Below are 16,018 nucleotides of genomic sequence, written 5' to 3' on the forward strand. Positions count from 1 at the left end.
AGAGTAAGGGGTGAGAGTAGAAGGGCAGGAAATAAGGTCAAACAGTCATGGGCCTGTCAACCACAGTTGGGGGATTCCCCAGTTGAGGAAAATCTTTAGCACAATGCTTGACCAAAGTTTCTTTCAAATAACAAGTACTGGGTTGTACTAACAGAGGGATAGAGCACAAATCTCAACAGAGGTTGTTTCAGTTTAGAACCAAAGTTTCTTTACTTACCCCATTATCACTCTCTGTGGCTTTGCACCACCAAGCTTTTTGTCATTTAACCTCCCTGCCCCCTATCTGTCACACGCCTTTCCTTTTGTTCTTTTTCTCACCCTCTCCCCTTTCACTTGATTAAAATCTATTACACTTCTAACTTTTCCCAGTTCTGATGAAAGGTCATCGACCTGAAACTTTAACTCTGCTTCTCTCTTCACAGATGCTGCCCGACCTGCTGAGTGTTCAGCATTTCATGTTTTTATTTCACAACAAACACGTTTGGTGAGGGACAGAGGACTTAGGAGCAGGAGTAGGCCATTCGGCCCTTCAAGATCACATGAAGTATGGTCGGAGGAGGCTCACATGGAGCATGGATCTGTTGGGCCAAATGTTTTCAACCTCTAAAAATTATGTACTAAAGTTCAGGTCACCTGATCAGATGAAGGGTATTACTGAAAGTGTACATAAAGGAACAACAAAAGTGACTGGATATCAAGAAATTAAATTGAGAGCAGGTTATGGGGGATGTTTTCTTTAGAGAAAAACTAGACTTTGAGGTAACCTAATTGAAGCTTTTCAGGTTACAAAAATGACAGAGGCAAATTATTAATTAGTGAAAGGTTTAAATACCAAGGGATTAGAGTGAGATTGACATGAAAAGTCAATGAGAACTAAGGGGATCTAAGGTGTGGAATAAGTTACCAGATAAGCCCGTTGCAATAGAAGAGTAAATGGGTCAAGGGATAATTAGATATGTTTCTGAAGAGGGAGCAATTTGAGGGATATAGTCAGAACGAGATTTTCTCTGAAAAACAAAGTCTTGTTGAGCTTTAATACTTTTCCTCTTCATAAAATTTCTTCTGGTGCTACTGTAACACAGTATCAGTAAGGAGCGCAGGAGGAGACAGGTGACTACGCCAGAGTGAGACAGAGACTGAGTGAGTAGCAAATTAGGTTCACATGGAAATTCTGTGCACGGGGGAAAGAGGTGCAGCATAGATAGGAATTATTCTAAGTTAATTAAGTGAGTAATTAAGTCAACTAAGTAACATAAGTAACAATGGCAGGACAGGTGTCATGTTGCAGCTGTGGAGTGTAGAAGCTTTTGGACACCAAGGCAATCCAGGACAAACACATCTGCAGAAAGGAGTAGCTTGAGGAATTCTGGATTAGGATTATTGATCTGGAAGTCAAACATAAGGGAGAGGGAGAAATACCTGGACATTTTGTTCCAGAAGACAGTCACACCTCTTAGAGTATGGTCGGCTGTTTTGGTCAGGAGGTACAGGAGAATGGGACCATCAGTGAGGCAGGAAACGGGACCGAGCAGATAGTAGTGGAGGAGTCTGAGACTTTGCAACTGTCAAAAATATTTGAGGTGCTCACAACCTGTGTGGGTGAAAGCAAGGTCTGCAAGGTGGATGAGCAGGCTGGCCATAGCACCATGGTACAGGAAGCTGATTAAGCTGGGGGAGCAAACAGGAATGTAGTGGTAGTAGGGGACAGTATGTAATGGTAGTAGGGGACAGTATAGAGAAGGGGATTGACAGTGTTCTCTGCAGCAAAGAGCGAGAATCCAGAAGGCTGTGTTGCCTGCCTAGTGCCAGGGTTCAGGATATCTGCTCAGGGCTGGAGAGGAACTTGCAATGGGAGGGGGAGGGTCCTGTTGTTGTGGTTCATGTAGGCACCAATGACATAGGCAGGTCAAGGAAGGAGGTTCTGCATAATCAGTATGAGAAGCTAGGTACCAAATTAAGAAGCAAAACCTCAAAGGTAATAATCTGTGATTACCTGAGCCACGTGCAAATAGACATAGGGCAAATAAGATTAGAGAGATGATTGCATGACTCAAAGACTGCTGTAGGAGAAGTGGTTCCGGTTTGTGAGGCACCAGTACTGGGGAAAGAGGGGGCTGTATCATTAGGGTGGTCTACATCTGAACCTTGCTGGGACATGTGTCCTTGCGAATCACACAACTGGGGAAGTAGAGAGGGCTTTAAACTAAACAAGAGGGGATGAGGGGTCAAGCTTGGGTAGATGTGGCAAATCAGGGGTAGATTCAAAGCAGGAGACCATAACAATAATATGGGAAATGAGGGTCAGAATAGCAGGAAGGGACAGAGAGATAAAACCTAAGAATACACCAATAGTCAAGACTAGATGTTACAAATAACAAAAAGACAAAACCAAAGGCTCTGTATCCGAATGCGCATAGCATTCATAAAGTAAACAAATTGATAGCATACATTAAAGTAAATAAATATGATCTGATACCCATTATGGAGCCATGGCTGCAGGATGACAAGGTTTAGGGCCAGAATATGGAGGGATATATGATATTCAAGAATAGGAAGCTAGGTAAAGGCGGAGGGGTAGCACTGTTGATCAAGGACGGTATTGGTGCTATAGTTAGAGATGACCTTGGTTCAGGAGATCAGGATGTAGAATCGGTTTGTATGGAGATGAGGAATAGTAGGGAAAGAAGTCACCAGTGGGAGTCATCTACAGGCTTCCTAATAGTAGCCACAATGTAGGGCAGAGTATACAAGAATAAATATTGGGTGCTTGTGATAAAGGAACTGCAATAATCATGGGTGATTTTAATCTACATATAAACTGGAAAAATAAGACTGGCAGTAGCGGTCTGAATGAGGAGTTCATAGAATTCTTTCGAGATGGTTTTTCCAGAGCAGCACGTTCTAGAGCCAACCAAAGAGCAGGTTATATCAGATTTGGTATCGTGTAATATGACAGAATTAATTAATGACCTGAGTAAAGGCAACCCTATGTAGCAGCCACTATATTATTGAGTTTACATCTAGTTTGAAAGGAAGAAGAGTGGGTCAAAGACTAGTATTTTAAACTTAAATAAGGACAACTATGTGGACATGAAAGCTGAGCTAGCTGAAGTGAACTGGGATACAAGGCTAGGGGATACATCAATAGAGAAGCAGTGGCAGACATTTAAGGGGATATTTCAGTATACTCAGAATAAGTATATTCCTACAATGAAGAAAAATTCTAAGGGGAGGACCCACCATCCGTGGTTAACTAAAGATGTTAAGGAAAAGCATCAAACTTAAGGAAAAAGCATATAACTGCACAAAGATGAGTGGCAGGTCAGATGATTGGTCAGAAATAAAGAATTGCAGAGAATGGTTGAAAGGTTAGTCAGGAGAAAGAAATTAGATTATGAACAAATATTTTGCTTCTATCTTCACTATAGAGGATACAAAAAAAACATTCCAGTTATAGCTGTACATCAAGAGGTGGAAGGGAGAGGGGAACTTGGTGAAATTACAGTCACTAGGGAAATGGTACTGAGCAAAATGATGGAGCTGTGGGCTGACAAGTCTCCGGGTCCAGATGGACTTCAACCTAGAATCTTAAAAGAGGTGGCTAATGAGATAGTAGGTGCGTTGGTGCTAATTTTCCAAAATTTGCTAGATTCTGGAAAGGTTCCATCAGACTGGAAAGTAGCAAATATAACCCCTCTATACAAGGAGAGGGGCAAGCAGAAAACAGGAAACTATAGGACAGTTAGCTTGACGTCTGTCGTGGGGAAGATGTTAGAGTTGATCATCAAGGAGGTCACAGCTGGGCACTTAGAGAAACTCAAGGTAATCGGGAAGAGTAGCATGGCTTTGTGAAAGGGAAATCATGTTTACCCAATTTATTAGACTTCTTTGAAGGAGTAACATGAGCTGTGGATAAAGGGGAGCCTGTAGACGTACCATACTCGTCTTTCCAGAAAGTATTTGATAAGACTAAATAAAGATCACCTCCAGTATCATCCTTCACTAACTGGCTTTCTGGAATAGAATAGAGCCTGGCTTTATATCATTGACAGAGCCACTTCATCAACCGTAGGTTACTGCAAAGGAAATCTTACAAGAAATCTAGAGTAATGGAGGGCCACAGGCGTCATGAGTTAAAGGAATCAAGTTAAACCATTTTGATCAAAAACAAAAATACCTGGAAAAACTCAGCAGGTCTGGCAGCATCTGCGGAGAGGAACACAGTTAACGTTTCGAGTCCGTATGACTCTTCAACTTCTGTTGAAGGGTCATTTGAACTCGAAACATTAACTGTATTCCTCTCCGCAGATGCTGCCAGACCTGCTGAGTTTTTCCAGGTATTTTTGTTTTTGTTTTGGATTTCCAGCATCCGCAGTTTTTTGCTTTTAAACCATTTTGATAATGGCTTCTTAACAAACTGGTGGAAGTGCACCCATTAATCATTTAAATAACAGAGGGAAATAGCTGTGTTCTTTTAAAAATATTAAGTGGACATATATTTGTAAACTTCAACAGAACAAACAGAAACAAGTCAGATTTCAGACTCACCTGAACAACAGGAATAACGAATGCCAGGGTCTTGCCACTGCCAGTTGGTGCAGACACACAAATGTCTCTCGGCCTGTAGCCCCCTCTGCCCAGTATCAGCCCGTGGTTTGTGCTCTCCAGCAGGGTGGGGATCACTTCAGTCTGAACTGCAGGGGGCAAATCAGGATCAAATAAAACAGAGGTTAAAAACAGGACACTCGGGGTGACGTACTGGCACAGACAGTGTCATTCAGTGTGACTAATCCTGTGTAATACTGAACGGATGACTATTGCAGTAAGGATTTCCAAGACCTCAACCTGCAAATAGCAGCCAAAAGAACAGGAGTAGTCTGTTCAGCTCCAAGTCTGTTCAACCATTTATCTTGCTTTGTCCCATGTTCCTCGATAACCTTATCCAACAAAAATGCATCTATCTCAGTTTGAAATTATCCATTGCCTCCACTGCCTTTCTGGGGGATGAGTTTGGCAGATTTCGACTACCCTTTGTGTGAAGAAGTGTTTCCTGACAAAAGCTCCAAACATCATAGCTCTAATTTTAATCTCCCCCATCAGAGGAAATAGTTTCCCAATCCAATCACATAACACAAAAAATGGAAAGTCCTCATCTCATTTTATCAATCTGTATATTAGGTTTTCTCCTCCATCAATTCTCCTACATCGATACTCCTCCCCCAGTTCAGTCACAAACTCCAACTATCCCATGTCAGTAGGTAGGCTCCAAGCATTCATAGCTACGCTCACTAATGGGTGTTCACACATACACAATCAGAATGACTGGTTCAGTTCAATGTACCAATCAACAACTGCAGGGAAGTCAGTAGACTGATGAAAAAGATGTTCAGACAGATCTCATAGCCAATCACACATTTCAACAATAACTTGCATTTAATCTTTAACATGGTAAAACAATGTGAAGTGCTTCACCAGAGGATGGCAGACAAAATGTGACAAACCAGACAAGGACAAACAATGACTGAACTTTCAGTTACCTGTCCAAGAGGTATGTTTCAACGAGTGTCAGAAAGGAAGAGAGAGAGAGAGGGGGATTGAAATGCAGAGGTTTAGGGAGGGGAGGGAATTCCAGAACTTATGGGCCTAGACACCTGAGGGCACGGCCACCAACAGAGGAACGTTGAAAATCGGGGCAGCGCAAAGGGGCCAGATTTGGAGGGATACAGAAATTGCAGAGGCTTGGAGATTTAGAGAGATGGGAGGAGCGAGGCCACGGAAGAATTTGAAAAGAAGGATGAGAATTTTGAGTCAAGACAATGCTGGACCAGGAGCCAGTGCAGGTCAGCGAGATTAGGTAAACATTTCAAAGCAGGATGTGCCATTCTCAGCCTGGCACTGCACTCCCACTGCAGAATAGTAGGTTCGGTACTAGGGAATAGGTTACAAGGCTAGAGGCCATTTACAAACAAAGAAAGCTTTCCAATGCTGGGGAATATGTCAAGTGAGAGGCCAAGAACTTGCTCTGACTAGGAAGAGGAAGTGGAAGTATCCCTGGTTACCGTATCATTTACCTATGGATAGTGGATAGTGTGCAACAGGAAAACATAGAAATTAAAAACCAAATCACATTTTTTTAAAAATCAGTTCGTAAGGAAACACAATTTGGAAACTTTATTCTGTTCAATCCATCATGATTATTAAAATAGTTTTGCTTAAACACATGATGATCATATCAGCAAAATGTTGCCTTCATAAATTACGATGCCTCTCCAAATAATGGGTTTTCACACACTGGTCTAGACTGAACTATGGAGTGCACTACAACCAGGCTCGTTTACCTCCACAAACATGTACATTCTGACAGACATCCACTGGATTAATGAGCCTTGGTTCATTCGTCGCCATCTCCCCCCCCACCCCCCACCCCAGTTCCTTAGCCCAAGGACACCAAAATTAACTGTAACATCCCCAGTATTAGCTCAGCTGAAATTGGTTAACTTAGCACAAGCCAGGAATCATACCTGGAAGTTTCTGTTCACTACAGTTCAGTGCAACACGACGCAGTACATTTATTCATTTAAACATTTTACTTCCATTTCTATGTTTCTGTTATTTCCGTTCATCACGAACTTTAACACCAATTTCAAGTTGATACAATGCTAGTGGTATGACCAGGACACAAGGAAATAGATTTCCATACTTGTATTATTCTGGAAGAAGCTTGCAAATTTCTCCTGTCAAATTTTCCTTTCTGTGCCATAGTCTGTCGATGCTCAACACCCAGACAGTAAAGATGAGAATCTATCCCCAGGAACCAGCCAAGCCCCAGTGCGCTCCACAGCGGCAGCAATTCCACACCTACAACATCATAGGTGACCCCAGCACCTTTTCATGCACTGCGTTCCAAATATAACTTGCTGCATAAAATAATCTTCTCTTCCTGCGGGCTATTTTGCAAATTATCTTAAATCCATGTCCTCCTGGTTTCTTCAGGCTAGTGGAAGCGATTTCTCCTTATGAACTCTACAAAAATCCCTCAATTATAAACACCTCCATAAAACATCCCCTTAACCTTCACTAATTTAAGCAGAATGATTTTAGCTTCTTCAGTCTCTCCACATAACTGAAGTCCCCCCCATCCTGCTATCTTTCTGGTAAACATCCTCGTTAAGGCCTCGATATCCTTCCTAGAGCGTAGTGCCTACACACCTGGGAAGAAGGAATGGATACCATTGGCTCGAAGCTTCTGAAGCAGTTTCTGATGGATTCCTGGAACATCCTCAATTGCTTTCAGATTCTGTTTAATGTCTTTGTTGATCAGCATGGGCTTGGCAAGCCACTGAGGCAAGACTCGCTGCACCTGTGGAAAGTTAAAATGGGGGTCAGGCACAAGGGGTACAGGCTACACCACTGACACCCTAATCATTTACCATAACCCAGTCTTAGCCATTTCTCTCAAATTCAAGAAGGTTCAACCTCCAATAGCACCAAAGATACGAACTCCTGATGGGTCAAGATAGTGGAACTGTCGTGTCAGTAATGATAGTACTGGGTTTGTGCCACTACAGTGCCTCTACACTGTCCCACTAAACACTCCCAGGGCAGCTCCAGCATGGGGTTAAATAAAGAGTAAAGCTCCCTCTACACTGTCCCCATCAAACACTCCCAGGGCAGGTACAGCATGGGGTTAGATACGGAGTAAAGCTCCCTCTACACTGTCCCCATCAAACACTCCCAGGGCAGGTACAGCATGCAGTTAGATACGGAGTAAAGCTCCCTCTATACTGTCCCCATCAAACACTCCCAGGGCAGGTACAGCATGGGGTTAGATACAGAGTAAAGCTCCCTCTACACTGTCCAATCAAACATTCCCAGGACAGGTGCAGCACAGGGTTAGATACAGTGTAAGGCTCCCTCGGCACTGTCCCACCAAACACTCCCAGGACAGGTACAGCATGGTGTTAGATACAGAGTAAAGCTCCCTCTACACCGTCCCATCAAACACTCCCAGGACAGGTACAGCACAGGGTTAGATACAGAGTAAAGCTCCCTCTACACTGTCCCCATCAAACACTCCCAGGGCAGGTACAGCATGGGGTTAAATACAGAGTAAAGCTCCCTCTACACTGTCCCCATCAAACACTCCCAGAGCAGGTACAGCATGGGGTTAGATACAGTATAAAGCTCCCTCTATACTATCCCCATCAAACACTCCCAAGGCTGGTACAGCATGGAGTTAGATACAGAGTAAAGCTCCCTCTACACTGTCCCCATCAAACACTCTCAGGGCAGGTACAGCATGGGGTTAGATACAGAATAAAGCTCCTTTTATATAAACCAAACAACATGCTCCAAACCCAGCCTCCAAACAGCATCTTTCACTGCCCTGTTGAATGATTATGTGATGAGTTTTGCACTCTAGGCTGACATTGTCAAAATCCCCTTCAGTCGGCTCCTCAAGTGATCACCGTTTTGTCTTTGAAGAAAACTAACCTTCTGAATCTTTTTCTTCTGAAAACCTTCTAGAATGGTCAAGCTGGATTTGGGAGCAGTTGGCGTTTGGTTCTCACCCTGATCATCTTGCTCCTTCAATTCTTTCTTCTTTTTCTCCAGCTCTCCATTCCCTTCCTCTTCTTCAGTCTCATTTTGTTCTCCAGAAGTGTCCAACGGACTTGCCCCATTGTCTGAAGTCTTATCTGCTGTCTCTGTGGGACATTTTTAGCAAGTACCATTAGATCAATTGTGCCACCCACACTGATGCTGTACCTCATCATACTGAAACAACTCAGAATTGATCCACGCAACTAATGTTATTTTTGGATTGCACCTCCCTTTTTATGTTGGAAGGTACAGGTGCCACTTTGTACACCAGCATCCCACAAACAGCCATTGGATGAATTATTAGCAAATACATTCTGGTTGAGATCTGAATGTTGGCCAAGACACCTGGAGAACTATTTGCTGTTTTCCAAAGCAGGATCTTTTACATCCTCCTCAACAGGGAGATGGGACTTCAGTTCAACGTTTCATCTGAAGGACACGTCCATCAGCAGATTACTCCCTCAGTGTCACCCTAGGTTATGTGCTCAAGACCTGGAATTGGACTCAACCCACAACCCAGTGGCAAGATTGGCACAGTCAATTTTACAGGGCAGAGTTCAGTAAATGACTGCCGACCTCAGTGGTCAAGGAGAGGCTATTTGTTTGGTTGGCTGCCAGGGTTGATGGGGTGGACAGAACTTGGCTTAAGAACATGGGCAGCAAAGATGACGTGAAGTCTATGGAGGGCAGAATGTGGGAATCTAGCCAGGAGTGTGCTGGAATAGTCAAGTCTAGAGATAAAGGCATGGATGAGGGTTTCAGTAACAGACGGGTTGAAGCAGGGTGCGGTTTGATGATGCTACTGAGGTGGAAGTAGGCAGTCTTGGTGAAGGCACGGTTGTGTGGTCAGGAGTTCATCTTGGGGTCAAATAAAACACTAAGGTGCCGTTTGTGAATTTTGATAAGAGCTATCACAGGACTGTGGCAGGGACAGAAACCTGACTGGAGGGATTCAAACACAGTTCTGGGAAAGACGGGCATGGATTTAAGAAGCAACAACACGCTGTAGGACTTTGGAGGGAGGTTAGAAGTGGGTCAATCAAAAATCTAACCACTTTGTTTCGGAACTCCGTTTATCTGGACACACGCAATTCACTGGGTGACAAGTTCTCAGAATGCACACTCACTGCAACTGACAGAAAAACTATATACCTGTATCATTTGTACCTCGATCCTTTTGTTTGCATTTTCTCTTCACTTTGGCGCCATTCCTCTTCACCTTCATGTTGAATAGCTGATTAGTACTGAACCCTGCATCACTCTTCTCTGGCTTTAGTACTTGGCAGTCGGAATTTCTCCCACGTTCCTTGACGACTCTGGATTCACTCAACAGTCGTTTTGCTTTCTTTCTGCTTTTCTCTGGACGTGTTGCCTCTTCTTTCACTCCCCTTTTCCTCTTTCTGCCCTGCACTCCTTCATTCTCATTTATTCTCTGGTTGCTCCTCTCCTCTCCATCTAACTTAATTCCCAGATGTTGCTGTCTGACCTTGGCCTCTTGATGAAGCTTCTTTAGCAAAGTTTGGGATCGGGACTCGTTGTGCAGACTGTTGGTAGGTTCATCGTCACCGAGATACCTGAGATTCATGAAAAAGATTAGAAATATTCTCGGGGAGGGCCAGCAGAGACATGACTGTGACCACTTGCATCAAGGCCTGCAAAGTTATTCCATTGAGCGCTTTAATCTCTTAATTTAATTACTAATCTACCAGCGTATTGATCTCTCTTTATCCCCCCCCCTCTCTCTTCCCCCCTCCTCCTTCGCGTTCTTCCCCCTCCCCGTCCTATCCTATTCTCCCTCTCCTGACCTCTGTAGATCTCAGTCAGCCCCCACCCCGGGATCTGCCCCCAAGCTCTCACTGATCGAGTTTGAGCTCCACATTCCCACCTGTTAATGCAGAACAGCGCCATGTCGAGCATCAGCTCTCCACCCCTCTCACCCGGCAACAAGAGTCAGGACTGCTCGGCGCACACTGATGTCGTCAGAGCGACCTGAGCGGCAGCAACCACGGATGAGAGACTGACAGCGTCGCCCGGCGGAGGGGAGGAGTGAGTGACAGCGTTGCCCGGCGGAGGGGAGGAGTGAATGACAGCGCCGCCCGGCGGAGGGGAGGAGTGATGACAGGCGGCAATGTGCTGTTTGTGAGGACAGATTGAACCTCATTGCTATCTGACCAGGTCTGGGGGAGGGAATGCATATCACGCTGTCTGTGGTGGAGAAAACCCCAAAAAACAACTTACATTTACTTAGTGCTTTTAACTAGAAAAAGTTCCAAAAACACCATGGTGAAATAACGAAAAATTGATCCATTGTAAGAAAGAGTGATTGGGGGGGGGGCAGCCAAAAACTCGCTCAAAGATATGGGTTTTTAGAGGCACCTTAAAGGAGGAGAGGCAGGTGGAGGATTCCAGAGAGTGGGATTTGGGTTTCACTATCTTCAATAATGGGGCAGCCACTCTGTAGGTTATAGGTTTGCCAACTGTGATTAAATGTATTACAAAAACAGAATTACCTGGAAAAACTCAGCAGGTCTGGCAGCATCGGCGGAGAAGAACAAAGTTGACGTTTTGAGTCCACATGACCCTTCAACAGAACTGAGTAAAGTTAGGAGAGAGGTGAAATATAAGCTGGTTTAAGGTGGGGGGGGGAGCAGGGAGAGAGAAGTTGAGGGTGGGGTGGTTGTAGGGACAAGCAAGCAGTGATAGGAGCAGATAATCAAAAGATGTCACAGACAAAAAGATCAAGGAGGTGTTGAAGGTGGTGATATTATCTAAGAAAAGTGCTAATTAAGAATGGAAGGCGGGACACTCAAGGTACAGCTCTAGTGGGGATGGGGGGGAAAGACTGACAAGGTATTAGTTGTAGATTTAAAAATAATGGAAATAGGTGGGAAAAGAAGAATCTATATAAATTATTGAAAAAAAAACAACAAAAGGGAGGGGGAAGAAACGGGGTGGGGATGGGGGGAGGGGGAGTTTAAGATCTAAAGTTGTTGAATTCAATATTCAGCCCGGAAGGCTGTATAGTGCCTAGTCGGAAGATGAGGTGCTGTTCCTCCAGTTTGCGTTGGGCTTCACTGGAACAATGCAGCAAGCCAAGGACAGACATGTGGGCAAAAGAGCAGGGTGGAGTGTTAAAATGGCAAGCGACAGGGAGGTTTGGGTCTTTCTTGCGGACAGACCGCAGGTGTTCTGCAAAGCGGTCGCCCAGTTTGCGTTTGGTCTCTCCAATGTAGAGGAGACCGCATTGGGAGCAATGAATGCAGTAGACTAAGTTAGGGGAAATGCAAGTGAAATGCTGCTTCATTTGAAAGGAGTGTTTGGGCCCTTGGACGGTGAGGAGAGAGGAAGTGAAGGGGCAGGTGTTGCATCTTCTGCGTGGGCATGGGGAGGTGCCATAGGTGGGGTTTGAGGAGTAGGAGGTGATGGAGGAGTGGACCAGGGTGTCCGGGAGGGAACGATCCCTACGGAATGCCGCCAGGGGGGGTGAAGGAAAGATGTGTTTGGTGGTGGCATCATGCTGGAGTTGGCGGAAATGGCGGAGGATGATCCTTTGAATGCGGAGGCTGATGGGGTGATAAGTGAGGACAAGGGGGACCCTATCATGTTTCTGGGAGGGAGGAGAAGGCGTGAGGGCGGATGCGTGGGAGATGGGCCGGACACGGTTGAGGGCCCTGTCAATCACCGTGGGTGGAAAACCTCGGTTAAGGAAGAAGGAGGACGTGTCAGAGGAACTGTATTTGAAGGTAGCGTCATCAGAACAGATGCGACAGAGGCGAAGGAACTGAGAGAATGGGATGGAGTCCTTACAGGAAGCGGGGTGTGAGGAGCTGTAGTCGAGGTAGCTGTGGGAGTCGGTAGGCTTGTAATGGATATTGGTGGACAGTCTATCATCAGAAATTGAGACAGAGAGGTCAAGGAAGGGAAGAGAAGTGTCAGAGATGGACCATGTGAAAATGATGGAGGGGTGGAGATTGGAAGCAAAATTAATAAATTTTTCCAGGTCCCGACGAGAGCATGAAACAGCACCGAAGTAATCATCGATGTACCGGAGAAAGAGTTGTGGGAGAGGGCCGGAGTAGGACTGGAACAAGGAATGTTCCACATACCCCATAAAGAGACAGGCATAGCTGGGGCCCATGCGGGTACCCATAGCCACACCTTTTATTTGGAGGAAGTGAGAGGAGTTAAAGGAGAAATTGTTCAGTGTGAGAACAAGTTCAGCCAGACGGAGGAGAGTAGTGGTGGATGGGGATTGTTCGGGCCTCTGTTCAAGGAAGAAGCTAAGGGCCCTCTGACCATCCTGGTGAGGGATGGAGGTGTAGAGGGATTGGACATCCATGGTGAAGAGGAAGCGGTTGGGGCCAGGGAACTGGAAATTGTTGATGTGACGTAAGGTGTCAGAGGAATCACGGATGTAGGTGGGAAGGGACCGGACAAGGGGAGAGAGAAGGGAGTCAAGATAACGAGAAATGAGTTCCGTGGGGCAGGAACAGGCTGACACGATCGGTCTGCCAGGACGGTTCTGTTTGTGGATTTTGGGTATGAGGTAGAAGCGGGCCGTCCAAGGTTGGGCGACTATCAGGTTGGAAGCTGTGGGAGGAAGATCTCCAGAGGAGATGAGGTCAGTGACAGTCCTGGAAACAATGGCTTGATGTTCAGTGGTGGGGTCATGGTCCAGGGAGAGGTAGGAGGAAGTGTCCTCTCCCTCCAGCAGCACCGCCGCACCCTTTTTCAAAGCTGCGCGTGCCCCCAGTTTCATTTTATTCTTCGCCTCATCCGATGCCTCAACAAGAAACTTTTTCTCTTTCTCTCAAGTGCTCAGGAACGCAAGCTCCAACAACTCATCGACACCAACACCCATCTGGGACCCTCCACCCCTGCTTGTCCCTCCATCCCCACCCCATCTTCCAATCCCAGACCCAGCCGCGTATTCACTATACCCCATGACCTTCCCCTCTCCGATGCTGAACGTTCAGTGCTCAGCAAAGGACTTAGTTTCATACCCTTACGCCCTCATCTCAATGAATTTCGGGCTCGGCACGATGCTGAACTCTTCTTCCGCCGTCTTCGTCTCCGTGCTCACTTCTTTGGGCCGGAGTCCTCTCCCCGTTCAACGGATCCTTTTACCCACCTCCAATATTCTCCCTCCACCTGGACCCCTCCCTCTGGATTCTTACCTTCTCTTGATCTTTTCATTGAGAACTGTCGGCGTGACATTAGCCGTCTCAATTTCTCTGCTCCTCTCACCCATTCTAATCTGTCTCTCTCTGAACTTACTGCACTCCGTTCTCTCAGGTCCAACCCCAACCTTGTCATCAAACCTGCTGACAAGGGTGGTGCTGTTGTTGTCTGGCGCACTGACCTCTACCTCGCGGAGGCTGAGCGTCAACTCGCAGACACTTCCTCCTACCTCTCCCTGGACCATGACCCCACCATTGAACATCATGCCATTGTTTCCAGGACTGTCACTGACCTCATCTCCTCTGGAGATCTTCCTCCCACAGCTTCCAACCTGATAGTCGCCCAACTTCGGACGGCCCGCTTCTACCTCCTACCCAAAATCCACAAACAGAACTGTCTTGGCAGACCGATCGTGTCAGCCTGTTCCTGCCCCACGGAACTCATTTCTCGTTATCTTGACTCCCTTCTCTCTCCCCTTGTCCGGTCCCTTCCCACCTACATCCGTGTATCCTCTGACACCTTACGTCACATCAACAATTTCCAGTTCCCTGGGCCCGACCGCTTCCTCTTCACCATGGATGTCCAATCCCTCTACACCTCCATCCCCCACCAGGATGGTCAGAGGGCCCTTAGCTTCTTCCTTGAACAGAGGCCCGAACAATCCCCATCCACCACTACTCTCCTCCGTCTGGCTGAACTTGTTCTCACACTGAACAATTTCTCCTTTAACTCCTCTCACTTCCTCCAAATAAAAGGTGTGGCTATGGGTACCCGCATGGGCCCCAGCTATGCCTGTCTCTTTATGGGGTATGTGGAACATTCCTTGTTCCAGTCCTACTCCGGCCCCCTCCCACAACTCTTTCTCCGGTACATCGATGATTACTTCGGTGCTGCTTCATGCTCTCGTCGGGACCTGGAAAAATTTATTAATTTTGCTTCCAATCTCCACCCCTCCATCATTTTCACATGGTCCATCTCTGACACTTCTCTTCCCTTCCTTGACCTCTCTGTCTCAATTTCTGATGATAGACTGTCCACCAATATCCATTACAAGCCTACCGACTCCCACAGCTACCTCGGCTACAGCTCCTCACACCCCACTTCCTGTAACGACTCCACCCCATTCTCTCAGTTCCTTCGCCTCCTTCGCATCCGTTCGGATGACGCTACCTTCAAAAACAGTTCCTCTGACATGTCCTCCTTCTTCCTTAACCGAGGTTTTCCACCCACGGTGGTTGACAGGGCCCTCAACCGTGTCCGGCCCATCTCCCACGCATCCGCCCTCACGCCTTCTCCTCCCTCCCAGAAACATGATAGGGTCCCCCTTGTCCTCACTTATCACCCCATCAGCCTCCGCATTCAAAGGATCATCCTCCGCCATTTCCGCCAACTCCAGCATGATGCCACCACCAAACACATCTTTCCTTCACCCCCCCTGGCGGCATTCCGTAGGGATCGTTCCCTCCCGGACACCCTGGTCCACTCCTCCATCACCCCCTACTCCTCAACCCCCACCTATGGCACCTCCCCATGCCCACGCAGAAGATGCAACACCTGCCCCTTCAATTCCTCTCTCCTCACCGTCCAAGGGCCCAAACACTCCTTTCAAGTGAAGCAGCATTTCACTTGCATTTCCCCTAACTTAGTCTACTGCATTCGTTGCTCCCAATGCGGTCTCCTCTACATTGGAGAGACCAAACGCAAACTGGGCGACCGTTTTGCAGAACACCTGCGGTCTGTCCGCAAGAAAGACCCAAACCTCCCTGTTGCTTGCCATTTTAACACTCCACCCTGCTCTTTTGCCCACATGTCTGTCCTTGGCTTGCTGCATTGTTCCAGTGAAGCCCAACGCAAACTGGAGGAACAGCACCTCATCTTCCAACTAGGCACTTAACAGCCTTCCGGGCTGAATATTGAATTCAACAACTTTAGATCTTAAACTCCCCTTCCCCCCATCCCCACCCCGTTTCTTCCCCCTCCCTTTTGTTGTTTTTTTTTCAATAATTTATATAGATTTTTCTTTTCCCACCTATTTCCATTATTTTTAAATCTACAACTAATACCTTGTCAGTCTTTCCCCCCCATCCCCACTAGAGCTGTACCTTGAGTGTCCTGCCATCCATTCTTAATTAGCACATTTTCTTAGATAATATCACCACCTTCAACACCTCTTTGATCCTTTTGTCTGACATCTTTTGATTATCTGCTCCTATCACTGCTTGCTTGTCCCTACAAC

The 16,018-nt window shown here is 46.3% G+C and overlaps 1 protein-coding gene across 2 annotated transcripts in view; it reads right to left on the minus strand.

The window, feature by feature from the left end:
* Nucleotides 1–10,955, minus strand: part of ddx51 (DEAD (Asp-Glu-Ala-Asp) box polypeptide 51) — a 39,470-nt gene extending 28,515 nt beyond the window's left edge. Inside the window, exons 1-5 of one of the 2 annotated variants that reach the window (XM_078553833.1) lie at nt 10,840–10,955; nt 9,754–10,175; nt 8,494–8,705; nt 7,210–7,360; nt 4,549–4,694 (exon numbers count right to left, since the gene is read on the minus strand). In XM_078553833.1, the coding sequence (XP_078409959.1) occupies nt 4,549–4,694; nt 7,210–7,360; nt 8,494–8,705; nt 9,754–10,175; nt 10,840–10,841 (933 nt within the window). In that variant the 5' untranslated portion in view covers nt 10,842–10,955. Of the gene's footprint in view, nt 1–4,548; nt 4,695–7,209; nt 7,361–8,493; nt 8,706–9,753; nt 10,176–10,486; nt 10,592–10,839 lie in introns of those variants that run through there. The other variant, XM_078553832.1, reaches the window with a different exon arrangement.
* Nucleotides 10,956–16,018: the final 5,063 nt, after the last annotated feature.

This window comes from Cetorhinus maximus, chromosome 12, assembly GCF_964194155.1.
Source record: "Cetorhinus maximus chromosome 12, sCetMax3.hap1.1, whole genome shotgun sequence".
NCBI lineage: Eukaryota > Metazoa > Chordata > Chondrichthyes > Lamniformes > Cetorhinidae > Cetorhinus > Cetorhinus maximus.